At 48.4% G+C, this 17172-nt stretch overlaps 1 protein-coding gene across 4 annotated transcripts; it reads left to right on the forward strand.

The window, feature by feature from the left end:
• The first annotated feature begins 3207 nt into the window (after positions 1–3207).
• On the forward strand, positions 3208–16962 carry CBY2 (chibby family member 2). 4 transcript variants are annotated; one of them, XM_005213679.5, is made up of 3 exons: positions 3208–3363; positions 3639–3719; positions 15569–16962. In XM_005213679.5, exons 1-3 carry the CDS (start codon positions 3289–3291, stop codon positions 16778–16780), a joined length of 1368 nt encoding a protein of 455 aa, XP_005213736.1. In that variant the 5' UTR covers positions 3208–3288; the 3' UTR covers positions 16781–16962. The 4 variants fall into 4 exon arrangements, with proteins under 4 accessions (XP_005213736.1, XP_005213737.1, NP_001095767.1 ...); XM_005213680.5 differs by lacking the exon at positions 3639–3719; NM_001102297.2 differs by lacking the exons at positions 3208–3363; positions 3639–3719 and adding an exon at positions 4557–4632 and having other exon boundaries at positions 15569–16957.
• Positions 16963–17172: the final 210 nt, after the last annotated feature.

The raw sequence follows: 17172 nt of genomic DNA on the forward strand, positions 1-17172 counted from the left end.
AGACAATGCGTGTTTGTTGTCTTAAGCCATTCGGTTCATGGTCCTTTGTTTGGGCGTCTCTAGGAGACGCATCCAGCTGCCTCTCTGTTTAGTCTTCCCAGCTCAGCCTCTAGTGTGGATATGAAGGTGCTTCCGTGAGGTGTGTGTATAAGGGAAAACTGACTTGTGTTTTCAGGCGGTATGAAAGTTCATCACTTACAGAAACACTTGGGGCAACAGAAAAGAGCCAGTGTTGATGAGGGTGTGGACAATTGGGGAACCCTTCTGCACTGTAGCTCAGCTGGTAAAGAATCCACCTGCAATGCAGGAGATCTCGGTTCGATTCTTGGGTTGGGAAGATCTGCTGGCTACCCACTCCAGCATTCTTGGGCTTCCCTGGTGGCTCAGCTGATAAAGAATCCTCCTGCAATGAGGGAGACCTGGGTTCGATCCCTGGGTTGGGAAGATCCACAGGGTGGCAAAGAGTCGGACATGACCAAGTGACTTTCACTTCACTGCACTGCTGTGGGGAGTGATGGTATAGCTGCAATGGAAAACAGTATGGAAGTTCCTTAAAAAATTAAAATTAAATTATGTATGATCCAGCAATCCTACTTCTGGGCTTATATCCAGAAGAAATAAAAGCAGACTCTCAAAGAGATATTTACACCCTTGTGTTCACTGCAGCATTATTCACAATAGTCAAGAGGGAGGAAGTCCCAGATGTTCATCAGCTAATGAGCGGATAAAGGAAATGTGGTACGTGAACACAAAGACATATTATGTTGCTTAAAAAAGGGAGATCCTGTCACATGTTCCCAAACAGAGGTGTCTGGAAGGCGTCGTGCTAAATTAAATAAGCCAGTCACAAAAGGACAAATACTGTAAGATTCCAGTTATATAAGGTACCTAAAGTAATTGACGGAGAAGGCAATGGCACCCCACTCCAGTACTCTTGCCTGGAAAATCCCATGGACGGAGGAGCCTGGTAGGCTGCAGTCCATGAGGTTGCTAAGAGTCGGACACGACTGAGTGACTTCACTTTTCACTTTCCTGCATTGGAGAAGGAAATGGCAACCCACTCCAGTGTTCTTGCCTGGAGAATCCCAGGGACGGGGGAGCCTGGTGGGCTGCTGTCTATGGGGTCGTACAGGGTCGGACACAACTGAAGCGACTTGGCAGCAAAGTAATTGAAAGCACAGTAATAGGGACTTCCCTAGCAGTTCAGTGTTTAGGACTCCTCACTTCCACTGCAGGGGCACGTGTTCAATCCTGGTTGGGGAACTAAGATCCTACATGTTGTCTGGTGTTCCCACCCACCGCCTCACCACCCGCCCCCCGCCGACAAAATCATAGAAGTAGAACATAGAGATGGTTTCTAAGGGTTGAGGGGAGGCAGGAGTGGGAGGAAGTGTTTAATGGTCCTAGAAATTCAGTTTTGCAAGATGAAAAGATTCCATCGATCCATTGCACAGCAATGTGGATATTCTTGACACTCCCGGGCTGTACGCTTGAAAATATTTAAGATAGAAAATTTAATGTTATGTGTTTGTTATTTGTATGTTTGTTATATATATGTTGTTATATGTGTGTGTTATATGTCTGTAACCACAAATAAAAAAATAAAATACAAGTTAAAAGAAGAAACCCTGGGAGAAATTCTCATTGAAAATAAGACATTCTTTGCTAATGGTAATGGGATTAACTACCCTCTTGGCTTTTGCATATGTATGTCTTTGATTTTCTTGTACATTGGATTTTCTTAAAGCAAGGCTTGTGTGTGACTAAGGGGTGGGAGCTTTCGGTGGGTTGTTTTGGTGGCCCTGATCCATCATTCTCTTCACTGTGTGTGGTATAATAACATGGGTTTGGAGCTTTCTGCCTAACAGGAGACTTGAAATACATGAGTGTTCCCACTGACAGCCTCCAGGGACAAATGATTTGACAGAATGGAGGCCAGGAGACTAGACTGCTCGTTTCATGAAGCCCAGGTGTCAACAATTGCTACATGTGATCTAGTAAAAATATGTATTTGGTCTTGGCCCCCAGTTCCTGGCACAGAGTAACTAAAACTTTTGAGATTTCTTGAGTGACAGTATGTTTTATTATTCAATCTTCAAAGGCCAATGAAATAATCAATCATGACCATGTAATGAAACCTCCGTAAAAACCTCTAAATGACAGGGTTTGGAGAGCTTCCGCGTTGGGGAAACGCAGGGAGATTCCGGAAGTGTGGTTTGCCCTGATGAGTATGGAAGCTCCGCCTTCCTCTCCCCTCATATGTTGCCTTAAACATCTCTTGCGTTTGGCTTTTCCTGAGCTGTATCTTTTATTTTATTTTTTAAAAAGCCCTGTAATTGTAAGTAAAGTGTTTTCCTAAGTTCTTTGAGCTTTTCTAGCCAATGATCGAAATTAAGGATTGGGTTGTGGAAACCCCTGAGGTACAGCTGTTAGTTGAAGTACTGGTGGTCCAGTTTCTTGCAGAGAATTCCATGGACAGGTGCCTGGCAGGCTACAGTCCATGGGGTGGCAAAGAGTCGGACACGACTGAGCAACTAAGCATGAGTCTGAGTGAAAGACTGGTAGCCCAAGGGGCTTCCCAGGTGGCGCTAGTGGTAAAGAACCCACCTGTCAATGCAGGAGACAGAAGAGATGCGGGTTCGATCCCTGAATCGGGAAGATCCCCAGAGGAGGGCATGGCAACCCACTCCAATATTCTTGCCTCAGGCAAGAGCTGGGATTTCCCCCAGGACAGAGGAGCCTGGCAGGCTTAGAGTCCATAGAGTCACACAGAGTCAGACATGACTGAAGTGACTCAGCATGCATGCATTAGTGGCCCAAGACTCCTGACTGGCATCTGAGGTGGGGGCAGTTCTGTGGGGACTGAGCCCTTTAACTTGGGGGATCCGGCATGAATGTCAGGTAGGGTGTGTCAGAATTGAATTGTAGGACCTCCAATGGGTGTCAGAGAATTGAAGAATGGGTTGGTGTCAGAAAACATCTCAGACTCCATTTGTTTTTCTCTTGGTCTGGGAAGAGTTCAATTTGGATTTCTTCCTTCTTGAGTAATCCAAGTAGAAAATGCCGCCTCTGGAGAGAGGAAAGGGGTCTCAGTCCAGCCTGGCAGTGGAGATGCAAATGTCAGCCAGGATGACCAAACAGGGGTCCAGTGTTTGGGCTATTGTGTGTCACACCGACCCTGACCGGCCACGTGGGCACAACCAGATGCCTGGCCAGCAGACCCCTCATTCCCACCTTCGATGCTCAGAGAGAGACCATGAGCCTTGAGAAAGACCGTATTGTTTTGTGATGTCACCTCTGGAATGTTCTGAGTGTTTTGGTGACCAGCTTCTGCACAGGACCTATACCTGGCACCTAACATTGGTATGGCTTTTTCCTTGAGCTAGGAATAGTAATGAGAAAAGGCAGTAGCTAAAGACTTTCAGAAGGCTCTGTCATCAACTGTAAGACGTGTCTTAATTTCTGTTCAGAGATTGATGAAGCATTTTATCAGATACCATCTTCACATTCTCCTAACGTACATAATTAACAGGAGGGGAGAAGTGGATAGTAGGAAGTCCTGTGTTTCACAGTTGAGCAGCTGAGGCTCAGACGATGGGCTGGAAAACAGAAATCTGCCTATGTTCTCTTTTCCACAGCACTCGAGGCCAAATTTTACAAGAAAAAGAGATACCAGATCTGAAAGCCTAGAAATTCCCATCAATGTGGTTCTACCTCAGGTAGGGATGAACACAGAAGGCTGTAACCTCTCAGTTTTGGCCGGAATAACCCCCCTCTTTCCAAGCTCTAGCAAGATACTGCAGGACAATGGTAGCCAGGGCCTCAGATTCTAGCTGTAGGTCAGCTGCCAGCCAGCTGTGTGCCGGGGGCAGGCCACTTAGTCACTCGAGGTCTTGGGTTTCCCGTCAAATGAGGAGGTGGGTTCAGTGATCTGATAAGACCGTCCAGCCTGACCGCTACAAGTTTCTGTGACAGTCTTTTCAAAATTAGATCGTTTGGAGCTTCTTTACCACCAGGGGGCGCTAGTGGTAAAGAATCCGCCTGCCAATGCGAGAGCCGTGAGACGTGGATTCGATCCCTGGGTGGGGAAGATCCCCTGGAGGAGGAAATGGCAACCCACTCCAGTATTCTTGCCTGGAGAATCCCATGGACAGAGGAGCCTAACGGGCTACAGTCCAGAGGGTTGCAAAGAGTCGGACACGACTGAAGTGACTTAGCACACACGCACGTTGTGCAACTACTCTGGACTTATGGGGAGAGAATTAGAACTGGGACTTGGGATCAAGGGCATAGGACTGAACCTATGAACCCGGGCATGGACCAAGGGGTATGGGGTCCTGTGGAGGGGCCAGGAAAATTAGGGCCTGCCGTGTACCAGAGACAGAGCATAAGGGGGATGAGCCTGAGGGGGTCAGAATGGAGGCCAGCGAACAGGTGACAGGCTGGACATTCTCAGTTCTCCTCCTGCTAAGCAGCCGTTTCCTGGGAGGGTCCTCCTGATTGGATTGTTTCTACTGCTATGTCACAAAGGGGGCAGCCTTGCTTCTCCAGAGTCACCTAAGGCCCTGGTGGAAGATCATGGCGGTGCAGCCAGAGGGGCTGAAATGTAGGGTGGAGGAATCCAACGCAGAGGTAACGATCTGAAAGATCTGTCCAGGGATGTGTGGGAAGAGGGTTGACTCCCCAGTGGGGTCTTGGAGGCATGAAATTAGAGGACAGCCTGCTGCCTGTGCCACACACAGGCAGATGAGCCTCAAGGGTACAACCGGAGGGGCACAAGTCCTGAGTCAGGCTCCAGACCCCTGCCAGGATGCGCTGGGCACACTCTGGGGGAAGTGTGCTCAGTCACTCAGTCATGTCCGACTCTTTGCGACCCCATGGACTGTAGCCCCACCAGGCTCCTCTGTCCACGGGATTCTCCAGGCAAGAGTACTGGAGTGGGTTGCCGTTTCCTTCTCTCTGGGGGTAAAGGGGCAACAGTGCATTTAGATGATCTGAGCAGGCTGTGAGAGGGATCAGTGTGCTGACTGGACCTCCCCAAAGGAGAGGCTTACGGCTGGTGGCAGGGGAAGGATTGATCTGAGTAACACGGGGAGGAAAGGAGACTGACCGAGCGCTGGTTTGGTCACGATGGGGCCCTGGGCGGTGCAGAGCGAGGGAGAGATTGTAAAGGACCGGGAACTGGGAACCGCAGCAAGGCCACTAGTAATGGCGGAGCTGGAGTTAGAGGCTTGAAGCCAGGTCAGTGCCCACGTCCTCTGCCACAAGCTGGGCACATGCCGCCTGCTTCTTCCCTGGCTTTTAGGAGAGGGTGCCTCCCCGCCCCCCATCATAACTGCCAAGCCCCGGAGCTCCCTGCACGAATCTGCCACATTCTGCTTCGTTCTGGTTCTGAGACTGAGTCCATTGGTTTCAAGAAGGAATTGCAGGAGCAGCTCTGTGTCTCCAGAAAGTGCCTCTGCCCTCCCCACCGCCCACTAGCTCCCAACCCTGCCTGAACGCTTCTCATTTGCATTGCAAATGTCTATGATTCTCTATTTGTTATCACCCTTAGGTCTTTTCGGGTCTTACTGATTTCCAGTTTTCCTTCCTCACAGTAAATATTTGTGTTTTCTAATCTGTTTCTCTCCAGCGCATTAACTTGCCAGCCTTCCCAAGTTACTTCCTTCCCAAGTTCTCTGCACGCTGCCCCCCACCTCCCTTGCCCCTCGGTTCCTTTTGTACATAACGGTTCAGTTCTCCCCAGCATTCCCGTTTCCCTGTGAGCGCTCTCTGTGAATCTCGAAGGCACTGTTTCCTGCGAGATTGTTAGTGAAGGCTCCTCCCCAGGTCAGAATGGGGTCCTATCGCCCCTCCAGGGCCCCGCCTTGTCCCTCCCTGTCGCCGTTTCTCAATCCCCTTTGTTTGGGTTTGTTCTTAAGAAGCTATGGAATCTATGGCTGACAATGCCTGTAGCTCTGCCAGTTTGAAAAAGTGTTAGGAGGAAGATTCAGAAGATTCTGTGTTAAACAATTAGCTAAAACCACCACGTATGACGAGAGAGGACATCTTTAGCCTCTTTGCTGTTAGTGTTAGGATTCTATCAAAATCAATTACACTGACCTGCGAGTTATCCTCTTATCTGTTAGCATTTATTAAAACCAACATTGACTTTCTCATGGCACTCAGGAGTGGAGTTGATTTAAGCATATGATCATGATACTCAGCCTTGTCACCTGATCTGAAAATTAGTGGCAGATTTGGAGAATCCCAGGGACGGGGGAGCCTGGTGGGCTGCCATCTATGGGGTCACATGGAGTCGGACACGACTGAAGCCACTTAGCAGCAGCAGCAGCAGCTGCCTTTCCTTCCAGCATATTCTGGGTCTCAGCTTCCCCAGGCTTGAAACGTAACCCCAGAGGCCTGAATGTTCTCTGACCATAACCCTCAGTAATGCTGGCAAAAGCAGGGCTTTAAAAAAAACCTGGTCAACAGACTTGGAGTCTGCTGAGGGCATTCGGACATCTCTTCTGGTCTGTGGTGACCATACTTCTCTGTAAGTGCAGAGAATCTCAGTGCCTGGCAACTAAACTGGCGAGTAGTGTCCAGTTCTGTTCCCAACTCTTCAGATGGGAGGCCAGCAACCTCGAAAGCTCCATCCCCGAAGGTCCTGTTCCTTAGACACCCCTTACATTCAGAAATACGCTTTGGTCTCATCACCTCCCCTCTGCCCTTAGCCCTACCCCCATTTCCAGCCGCCATCCCTCCTATGTGGTCTCCATTTGCCACACACGAGGCTGGTGATCTGACCGGAGCATGTAGTTGGTGATTTCATACATTTTCCTTCCAGGACCACATGTATTTTAAAAAGGGATGCTGGGGAGAAGGATAAAGAGTGAAAAATGAAAGTGTTAGTCGCTCAGTCATGTTTGCTACTCGGCAACCCCATGGACCTTCGGAGAAGGCAATGGCACCCCACTCCAATACTCTTGCCTGGAAAATCCCATGGACAGAGGAGCCTGGTAGGCTGCAGTCCATGGGGTTGCTAAGAGTCGGACACGACTCAGCGACTTCACTTTCACTTTTCACTTTCGTGCTTTGGAGAAGGAAATGGCAATCCACTCCAGTGTTCTTGCCTGGAGAATCCCAGGGACAGAGGAGCCTGGTGGGCTGCCCGTCAATGGGGTCGCACAGAGTCGGACACGACTGAAGCGACTTAGTAGCAGCTGCAGCAGCAGCAACCCCACGGACCTTAGCACACCAGGCTCCTCTGTCTACGGGATTGTCCGGGCAAGACTACTGGAGTGGGTTGCCATTCCCTTCTCCAGGGGATCTTCCTGACTCAGGGATGGAACCCGGGTCTCCTGCATTGCGGCAGATTCTTTACCGTCTGAGCCACCAGGGAAGCCCAGGCCTGATGCTAAGGATGGAGCTCAACCACAGGCGGGATTCAGGCATCTGAGCGGGAGCTCTCGGTACCCAGGGCCCTTCCTGCATCCTTAGCACTGATGCACCTTCCTTAGGTCACAGCCGGGAGCACTTTGCTCCGGAGGGCAGCGTCTGTGGGTCACCTTCCTAACAAAGGTGACCCGATGGAAGGTGTGATGAGCCCCACGGCCACTCGTCTCCCCTTCTGCTTCCTTCCTGTATCCCGTTCTTCCATGAAGAAGCCCCCTGCTTCTCCTCTCCCACCTACGAGGGCATGTCCTACATGTCAAGGAAGAAACTGTCTTTTCTTTCTTGGAAACCGGGCCAGGCTGTGCTGGGGGTTTGGGTCATGCTGCTGGAGACCCCACCTCCGAGGTTGAGGAGAACTTTGAGGGGTGTTCCAGGGGCTTTTAATTGGCCCAGACCTCTGGTTTAGGGCTCAGTGACCCCAAGGGCAGATTAGTTTGGCCCATGAAACCAAGCCTGTGATACCACTGGTTGAGGAGACCTACTGAGGAGCTGGCTTCAGACGTCAGCTAAGGGGGTCTGGGATTTGGTACCTCAAGTATCTTGAGAGCTTGCAGACGCTCACTTTTTGTCAAGTTCTTTCATAAAGAAAGACGGTTAGGATTTGCTCTAGTGTTTTAGGCCGGGAATGGTTAAGCTTTACCAGGAGAACTGGCCCTCTGTTTGGTCTTGATGACACCTTAGTAACCACTTTCTTGGCCTCTCACAGTAACCCCTGGCAGTAGACAGAGCAGCTACACTGAGGTCACTTTCAGAGAAGCTAAATGACTTTCACAGGAGCAGCCAAAGTGGGACTTTTAAACCCAAAGCTATTGGGAATTTGAGGCCTCTACCCTCATTGGATTATAGGTTCAAGATGGTGACATGGACAACCAGCAAGCTTGTGCACAGAGGGCAGCTTCTTTTAAGGGCTATGTAGGTGGGTGTGGGTGGAAGCCCTGTGATGCAACTGCTCTGCAATTTAAAATGTGAATTGAAATGTGGATATGGCTTTACCAAATAGACTAAAAATATTAAGGCGAACGAGATCACCACTTTGGAGGGCCCAAAATAGTATGATGTAACAGTGCTGTGTGCTGCTGCTAACTCGATTCAGTCGTGTCCGACTCTGTGCGACCCCATGGATGGCAGCCCACCAGGCTTCCCTGTCCCTGGGATTCTCCAGGCAAGAACACTGGAGTGGGTTGCCCTTTCCTTCTCCAATGCATGAAAGTGAAAGTGAAGTCGAGTCCGACTCTTCTCGACCCCATGGACTGCAGCCCACCAGGCTCCTCCATCCATGGGAGTTTCCAGGCGAGAGTACTGGAGTGGGGTGCCACTGCCTTCTCCGACAGTGTTGTGTAGTCAACCTAATATCTCCTCCTCACCCTTCAGTGAGCTTTGGTTGATGAGTGCATTGGCAAGGACTCATTATACCGCCACTGTGTGTGAAACGTGTTGGTCTGATTTCCAGAACTAGGGATGTCAAAAGAGTAAGGGGCAGGTGACTGTGCTAAGAGAATGACAGTTTATTCATCTGGGGATAAGATGGGACAGGACGTATTAAAGCCACTGCAAAGTAATGAAAACATAATACGTGCAGAATAAAATATCGGAGCGTTGTGAAGAGCTAGAGTGAGCATGCAGTTTGGAGTCAGATATCCTGGTTATAAATCTTTGCTGGCTGTGTGAGCTTCAGTAGACCCATGGTAGCTCTTTTCAGTAAGATGTTACGTATAAATATGGAAATCAGTTAGCATATCATCACATGGTAGTCATTCCGTGTTACTCCCTTTACCTTGTTCTATACAATTGAAGGAAATGCTAAGCATCTTCTCTTCTGAATGCACAGTCACCATTCTTGCATGTCTGAAGCTCCCTATAAACAAAGAAGATGTCACATATTCTCCTTTTATTTTTGAGCTCAACAAAACCTCTGAAACAAACAGGGCAGATGTTAGTCAAATGGCTATGGATGGTTGCACAGGTTCTGCACTGCAACACCAGTTGTGACTGGCATTCTCTAGAGTTGGACATTGTACAGCTTGCACAAACATAGAGGGTGTCTCTGAATCACGCTAGCGCCCACATTTTCTAGATACGGAAACTGAGGCAGAGAAGTCAAGTGCTTTTGTAAAGGCCATGAACTTACAGCACAGAGCCGAGACTCTCTTTAGTTTCATGACGTCGAGTCCTCTGTGCCCCGTACTTTCCTATCAGAATTAAAGGTTTTACACCAAGAAATAGTTGGTGCTAATGCATTGATTTTCAAATTGACTGGAAGTTCCCTGAGGGCAGGTCTGAGAACAAATGCCCAATTAGTGTTAGTTGATTCATTGACATAAATGTGGAGGAAGATTTGGTGCAAGAATGTTTAAAGTAGGAATTGATTAGGGTGAGGAGTTTGCACCAGGCCAAGAAACAGCTTTCCTCTGCGGCCTAGGTCCAGTTAGGTCTGATTGGAATCAGGGAAATATGGGAATTGTCTTGGTTCAGCATCTTCCCAGAGTTTAAGCATGATTCTTGGTATATCTGAAATGCCTGTATATTTGTTTTTTTTCTTTACATCCTCTCATTTTCAGAAAGAGAAGAGGAGTTGCTCTATTTTGGCTCATCCTAATCCTATCCATAGGATTGTGGGTTTGATTAAAATAGGTATATTTTCCTAATACCCATTAAAATAAATGCATGACTATCACATTTTTTAAATAAGTGTTTTATCTAAGAAACTAGGCCATGAAACTATGCTAGACTTGGCCACCTTCTGGGTCCTGTGTGGGAGAAGAGGAAGAATAGAAAGACTTAGTTATATGAGGAGGGTTTGTTCTCTTGGTTAAGAAGGTAAAGAACTATTAGTCCATCAGTGTTTTCTGGATTAGGTTACCAGGCATGAAACAGACAGTACAGGGTCTGCTTGGGAAGTGTTGGTCACGTAAGGAAGGGGACTCGATGTAAGCCAGGTTGATAAAAGAGGACTGCTGGGGTCACGGCAATGCCAGTTTACAAACTTAAATCCCTTGCACCAGAGAAAGTTAGACAAGAGGGTGTTTAGAGATAATGCCACTGACCTTTCCATCACACAGAAGTGAAGACCAAGGTCAGAGCGTGAGAGGATGTGACTGAGGCCACACAATGGCGTGCATAAGGACAAGGGCCCAAATACCCAGACTGTCCACTACTAGGGATCTGCCACCCCTGTGTTAAGCTTTCTACTTAGTGCCTTTATGTTGAGGGGATAGTTGGAAATCCCTCAGCTATCCAGTTCAGGATGTGGATATAAAATGCAGGCAGCTGACTAAGTGGATAATTTTAAGGTCATAAAGGATACTGTGAATAGGTATAAAGCACCAGTGATTTCTCTTTGGTTGTTCAGTTGGATCAAAAAGAGTGTCTTTCTGATAAAAGTCAATTGTAAAAAAGAAATGAGACAGTTGGGAAAATTTGAATCAGTATTTGTTGACATTAAAGGATCACTGTTAAATTTTAAAGGGAAGATAATGGTATTTGGTTTTGTTTAAAAAATGCACATTGACTTATTTATGGATAAAACAACACCATGTCTATGCTTTGAAATAACCCAGTGGCAGAAGAGTGGTTCTGAAATTGGATGATGTTACAGATGAAACAAGTGTGACCTTGAGTTGATAACTGCTGAAGCTGGGCGATGGATACATGGAGATGTACTAGACTATCCTCTCTCTTTTTGTGTACATTTGAAATTTTCCATAATAAAAAGTCCCCAAGTACTGAAAGCCCTTTGCTAAATTCATGGAGATTTCCCATATGTGTGCTTCACATAAATAAGTTCAGGGAGCCAGAACTGGATTTGTGACTGAGTAAGTGGAACTTGTGCTGGTTATTTAACTTCTCTGAGTTTCAGTCTATCCATCTGTAAAACGGGAATAATAGTAACACCTTATTAAATCAGTGTTGTGAGGATTAAAGGAATTCAGTGGATGGATCACTCAGCCCAGGGTCTAGCACAAAACTTCCCTTTCCTTCTCATGATGGAAATATAAATCATTGACTAAAACTACATTTTCCATAATAACATCCTCGAGAGCAGGATGTTACTGCTGAGATGGAGCCCTCTATTGCCTCACCCTTTGAGGATGAAGATGACCTCTGACTCCTTATTCACTCTGGGATCAAGGCACCTTCAATTTACAAGAAATGGTCTGGGCTCTTCACAGTGGGATTCATGCAGATCACAGGTTCAGCCCCAAGAGCCAGGGTGCTTCTCCAGTTGAGAAAGATGAAAACTACTGAAGCTGGATTTATTAAAGTAAATAATGTGCTGATCATAGAATGTCCCTGCACCCTTGCTCTCTGGAAGATTAAGCACATCCTTACAAAGTTAATGACATGTGCTTATTGCAAAGTTAATAGCATAGAACTGTGCCTTCTATTTATCTAGCTCTTTAGGTCTTAAAGAATTTTATACAACTTTATACACTGTACAAATTATATATCTCTCTATATACTTATATATATATATATATATCAATATATATAATGCAAATAACCTGACTTGTTTTCTATCTTATCTATTTGTAAAATTGTGAAAATAACCTAAGAAATGAGAAATTAATATTTGGAGAGCATTGCGATGTACTTGGATGAAATGCTTTTGGTGTATTTAGAAGCAGCTCCCGTGATCTTATTTTTATTTAAATTCATTGCTGCAATTGTTACCTCTTCTCCAGGAGGCATCCCTGTTCATTGCTTTATGAATCATCTCAGAATTCCCCCATTAGTGAAATCTCCTTTTCTCGATAACAATACCTTACATTTCTATGGCACCTGGCAGTTTTAAAAACACTTTTGCATTCATTATCTCTTTTCAGTCCTCATAACAGTGCTGTGAACTAAGCAGGGCACATGGTATTATTTCCATTTTACAGGTACCATTTGCTGACTTTCAATGTTGGAAGGTGCTTTTAAGATCACAGAGTCTGACTCTCTTTTGTACTAGTGAAAATCTGGGTCTCAGAGAAGGTGAACGAGTTCTCTAGTTTCATGCTATCAGCAAGAGAACTAGGATAAGCATCTGTGTGATCCCTGTCTTGACCTCTGGGCCTAGTTTAGCCCTGGTATAACCCTCAGAGAATTCCATGGACAGAGGAGCCTGGTGGGCTACAGTCTATGGGGTTGCAAAGAGTTGGCCTCAACTGAGTGATGAACACTGCAACCCTCAGAGCAGTTCTGACCACTGGAAGCCAGAATTGCCCAAGGGAGCTGGTTAGAAAACCAGATGGAATCAGTCTTGTAAGCAGAGGCTCCAAAATCTGCATTTAAAACACACTGAGATGACTCTGTATTGAAAGGTGCGACCGCTCCTGGCTTGTCGGAGGTAAGCTCTGTGACTCTGATCCTCTTTTTATGGGGTGGTTTCGAGGTGCACGGCCACCCTCATGAATTCCCCCTTAGGAATCCCTTGGCCTCCTTTGATGTCTTCACTACCACATGTTCAGCTCCCGTGGTTAGTGACACGACTGTGGCGGTGCCTTTCCTTTCCAAAATTATCAGCAGGACTCTGTTTTGAGCCTAGCACTGTGTGTGTCGGTATTTAAGGAGCTGCTATCAGGACAAACTCAGGGGTAGGGAAGAGTGAAGGATGAGCCCGAATAGGGCCAGGGAGAAGGTGGGACTTAGCAACGGCACTGCCGTCTTGGATAACTTGAGTGACTGTTAGGGTGATGCCAGTTGTGGGTCCACCTGGGGTAGCAGGAGGATGATGTTTATTCTTCTGCAGGATGACAGAAGTGTGTGAGAGCCCCAGCTTAGTGCTTTCATACATTATCTCTTAATTCTGAAGTATTTCTTTGCAGCAAGGCAGTAGGTGCAGTTGCTCCAGTTTGAAAGCATGGTAACTCACAGAACTTGTCCATATTCTTGTAACTGATCAGATAACCGGGTCAGGACTCAGAGGTGGTTGACTCCCAACATTAATGCCTTTAAAACCTCCATGCTATATTGTTGATTCTTCTTATTCACAGATTCCATGTTTGTGAATCTGCCTAAATTTTTTTCATTGAAATTAGTTTGCAACCTCCAAATCAACACTGTGGCACTTTTGTGGTTTACTATGGACACTCACAGAAGGGTGAATGATTTGAGTTACCTGATGCACACGTTTCCATTTTAGGCATCTTCTTGTTTCAGCTCTGACTATAAAACAGTGTCCTTTCCACAGTTTGTTTCGTGTCACTGTTTTCACACTCTTGTACTCTTTGTTGGTGATCTCACTTTCTAAAATGGCCCTCAAGCATACTGCTGAAGTGCTGTCTTCAGTTCAGTTCAGTTCAGTCGCTCAGTCGTGTCTGACTCTTTGCAACCCCATGAATTGCAGCACGCCAGGCCTCCTTGTCCATCACCAACTCCCAGACTTCACCCAGACTCACATCCATCGAGTCAGTGATGCCATCCAGCCATCTCATCCTCTGTCATCCCCTTCTCCCCCTGCCCCCAATCCCTCCCAGCATCAGAGTCTTTTCCAATGAGTCAACTCTTTGCATGAGGTGGCCAAAGTACTGGAGTTCCAGCTTTAGTATCATTCCTTCCAAAGAAATCCCAGGGCTGATCTCCTTCAGAATGGACTGGTTGGATCTCCTTGCAGTCCAAGGGACTCTCAAGAGTCTTCTCCAACACCACAGTTCAAAAGCATCAATTCTTTGGCACTCAGCCTTCTTCACAGTCCAACTCTCACATCCATACATGACCACAGGAAAAACCATAGCTTTGACTAGATGAACCTTTGTTGGCAAAGTAATGTCTCTGCTTTTGAATATGCTATCTAGGTTGGACATAACTTTCCTTCAAGTGTCTTTTAATTTCATGGCTGCAGTCACCATCTGCAGTGATTGTGGAGCCCCCCAAAATAAAATCTGACACTGTTTCCACTGTTTCCCTATCTATTTCCCATGAAGTGGTGGGACCGGATGCCATGACCTTCGTTTTCTGAATGTTGAGCTTTAAGCCAACTTTTTCACTCTCCACTTTCACTTTCATCAAGAGGCTTTTGAGTTCCTCTTCACTTTCTGCCATAAAGGTGGTGTCATCTGCATATCTGAGGTTATTGATATTTCTCCCGGCAATCTTGATTCCAGCTTGTGTTTCTTCCAGTCCAGCGTTTCTCATGATGTACTCTGCATATAAGTTAAATAAGCAGGGTGACAATATACAGCCTTGACGTACTCCTTTTCCTATTTGGAAGCAGTCTGTTGTTCCATGTCCAGTTCTAACTGTTGCTTCCTGACCTGCATACAAATTTCTGAAGAGGCAGGTCAGGTGGTCTGGTATTTCCATCTCTTTCAGAATTTTCCAGTTTATTGTGATCCACACAGTCAAAGGCTTTGGCATAGTCAATAAAGCAGAAATAGATGTTTTTCTGGGACTCTCTTGCTTTTTTGATGATCCAGCGGATGTTGGCAATTTGATCTCTGGTTCCTCTGCCTTTTCTAAAACCAGCTTGAACATTAGGAAGTTCACGGTTCACGTATTGCTGAAACCTGGCTTGGAGAATTTTGAGCATTACTTTACTAGCATGTGAGATGAGTGCAATTGTGCGGTAGTTTAGCACGAGAAGGCAGTGATATCCCTTATGGAGAAAACACCTGTGTTAGGTAAGCTTCCTTCCCGCATGAGTTACAGTGCTGTTGGCCCCAAGTTCAAGGTTAATGAATCAAAATGCATTTTAAATAAGGTGTCTTTCAACAGAATAAAAAGTTCCCTATTGATCAGTTGAGGAAAATGTGGCCCGCTGGAGGTTGGCAGGACCTAATGCTGTGTGTCTCCCCTGAGTCCTGGTTCAGTATTAGCTAATTCTGTATTTGCTAGGACATTATAGAATAGAAGCTGGAGAAGGGAATGGCAACCCACTCCAGTATTCTTGCCTGCAGAGTCCCATGGACAGAAGAGCCTGGCAGGCTGTAGTCCACGGGGTCACAAGAGTCAGCGACTGAGCGACTAAACCACCACCATAGAATAGAGCCTCCGCGAATAACGGGGCCAAGTGCAAAAGCACCCACGGTGGCTGGTCCAGACTCCCAGACGGGGTTTCTTGTGGGGTCTCGGGCCTCTTACGTGGCCAGCCGGCCTCGGGTGCAGTCAGCCTCTCTTTGCTAACCCTGGGCTTCCCTGTTCTTTCCTGCAGAGGGGCACAGCCGAGCCCTTCCTGAGGCTCCACAACTTGTACCCCACCCCTCGCTGTGCCCGGCAGGCCGCCCTGCCCAGGCTGAGCCGTCGGGTGGTCAGCCAGCACTCCTACCCACTCAACCGCTTCTCGTCGGTGCCCCTGGACCCCATGGAGCGCCCCACATCGCAGGCGGACCTGGAGCTGGATTACAACCCGCCGCGGGTGCAGCTCAGCGACGAGATGTTTGTCTTCCAGGACGGGCGCTGGGTCAGCGAGAACTGCCGGCTGCAGTCGCCCTACTTCTCCCCGTCCTCTTCCTTCCACCACAAGCTGCACCACAAGAGGCTGGCCAAGGAGTGCCTGCTGCAGGAGAACAAGACTCTGCGCGAGGAGAACAGGGCGCTGCGCGAGGAGAACCGCATGCTCCGCAAGGAGAACAAGATCCTGCAGGTCTTCTGGGAGGAGCACCAGGCCGCGCTGGGCCGCGACGACAGCCGGGCCTCTTCGCCGCTGCTGCACAAAGACAACGCCTCGTCCCTGGAGGCGATGAAGAAGGAGACGGCGCTGCAGGCGCACCGCGGCCGGGAGAACAGCACCCTGCAGCTCCTCCGCGAGGAGAACCGGGCCCTGCAGCAGCTGCTGGAGCAGAGGAAGGCCTACTGGGCCCAGCCCGACGAGAAGGCCGCCTCGACCGAGGAGATCAAGCCCATCTCCTCGCCCCACGAGGAACCCCACGGGCTGCTGCCGGACCCGGGCCCCGGTCTCCCCTCCCCCTTCGAGGAGCCCAAGGGCCTCCCGGCCCCGCCGGACGACTCCAAGACCCTCCGGGCCCTGCGGGAGATGGTGAGCACCCTGTCCGCGCAGCCCGGGGAGGAGGTGGGCAAGGGGGGCCCGGGCCTCCCCGACGGCAGCCAGTCCCTGGAGCTGCTGCGGGAGATGAACCAGGCGCTGCAGGCCCTGCGGGAGGAGAACCAGAGCCTGCAGGTCCTCCGCGATGAGAACCGGCTCCTGCAGGAGGAGAACCGGGCCCTGCATGCGCTGCGCGAGGAACACAGGCTCTTCCAGGAGGAGAACAAGGCGCTGTGGGAGAACAACAAGCTGAAGCTGCAGCAGAAGCTGGTCATCGACACGGTGACCGAGGTCACCGCCCGGATGGAGATGCTCATCGAGGAGCTGTACGCCTTCATGCCGGCCAAAAGCAAGGACCCCAAGAAGCCCAGCAGGGTCTGAGGCTCCCCCCTCCCCAGGCGCACAGAGGCACCGGGCTGGGGCGCCCCCACCACATAACGCCCACCTTCCCCATGGGCGCCTGGCCTGCCCCTACCAGCTGGTGCCCAGTGCAAGAGCAGAATGAGCGGCCTGGTCAATTCAGAGAAGTAATAAAGACCTGAGGAGGCTGGGGCCTAACCACATGGGCTGCTCTACATTCTTTTGTGGTTTTTATGTGTTTTGTTTTTTTTTTTTTTTCCCCCTGTTTTGAGCACTTGCAGGTTCCCTGGTAGCTCAGCTGGTAAAGAATCTGCCTGCAGTGCAGGAAACCCTGGTTCGTTCCCTGGGTCAGGAGGATCCCCTGGAGAAGGGAACAGCTACCCACTCTAGTATTCTTGCCTGCAGAATCCCAT

This window comes from Bos taurus, chromosome 12 (genome assembly GCF_002263795.3).
Source record: "Bos taurus isolate L1 Dominette 01449 registration number 42190680 breed Hereford chromosome 12, ARS-UCD2.0, whole genome shotgun sequence".
Taxonomy (NCBI): Eukaryota; Metazoa; Chordata; class Mammalia; order Artiodactyla; family Bovidae; genus Bos; species Bos taurus.

What these genes read in the sequence shown, in the direction of transcription:
- CBY2 (XM_005213679.5), top strand. Translation starts at nt 3,289, where the DNA reads ATGTCACCTCTGGAATGTTCTGAGTGTTTTGGTGACCAGCTTCTGCAC. An exon ending in ATACCTGGCACCTAACATTG is followed by an intron (nt 3,364 to 3,638) that starts GTATGGCTTTTT and finishes TCTTTTCCACAG; the next exon opens with CACTCGAGGCCAAATTTTAC. An exon ending in TCAATGTGGTTCTACCTCAG is followed by an intron (nt 3,720 to 15,568) that starts GTAGGGATGAAC and finishes TCTTTCCTGCAG; the next exon opens with AGGGGCACAGCCGAGCCCTT.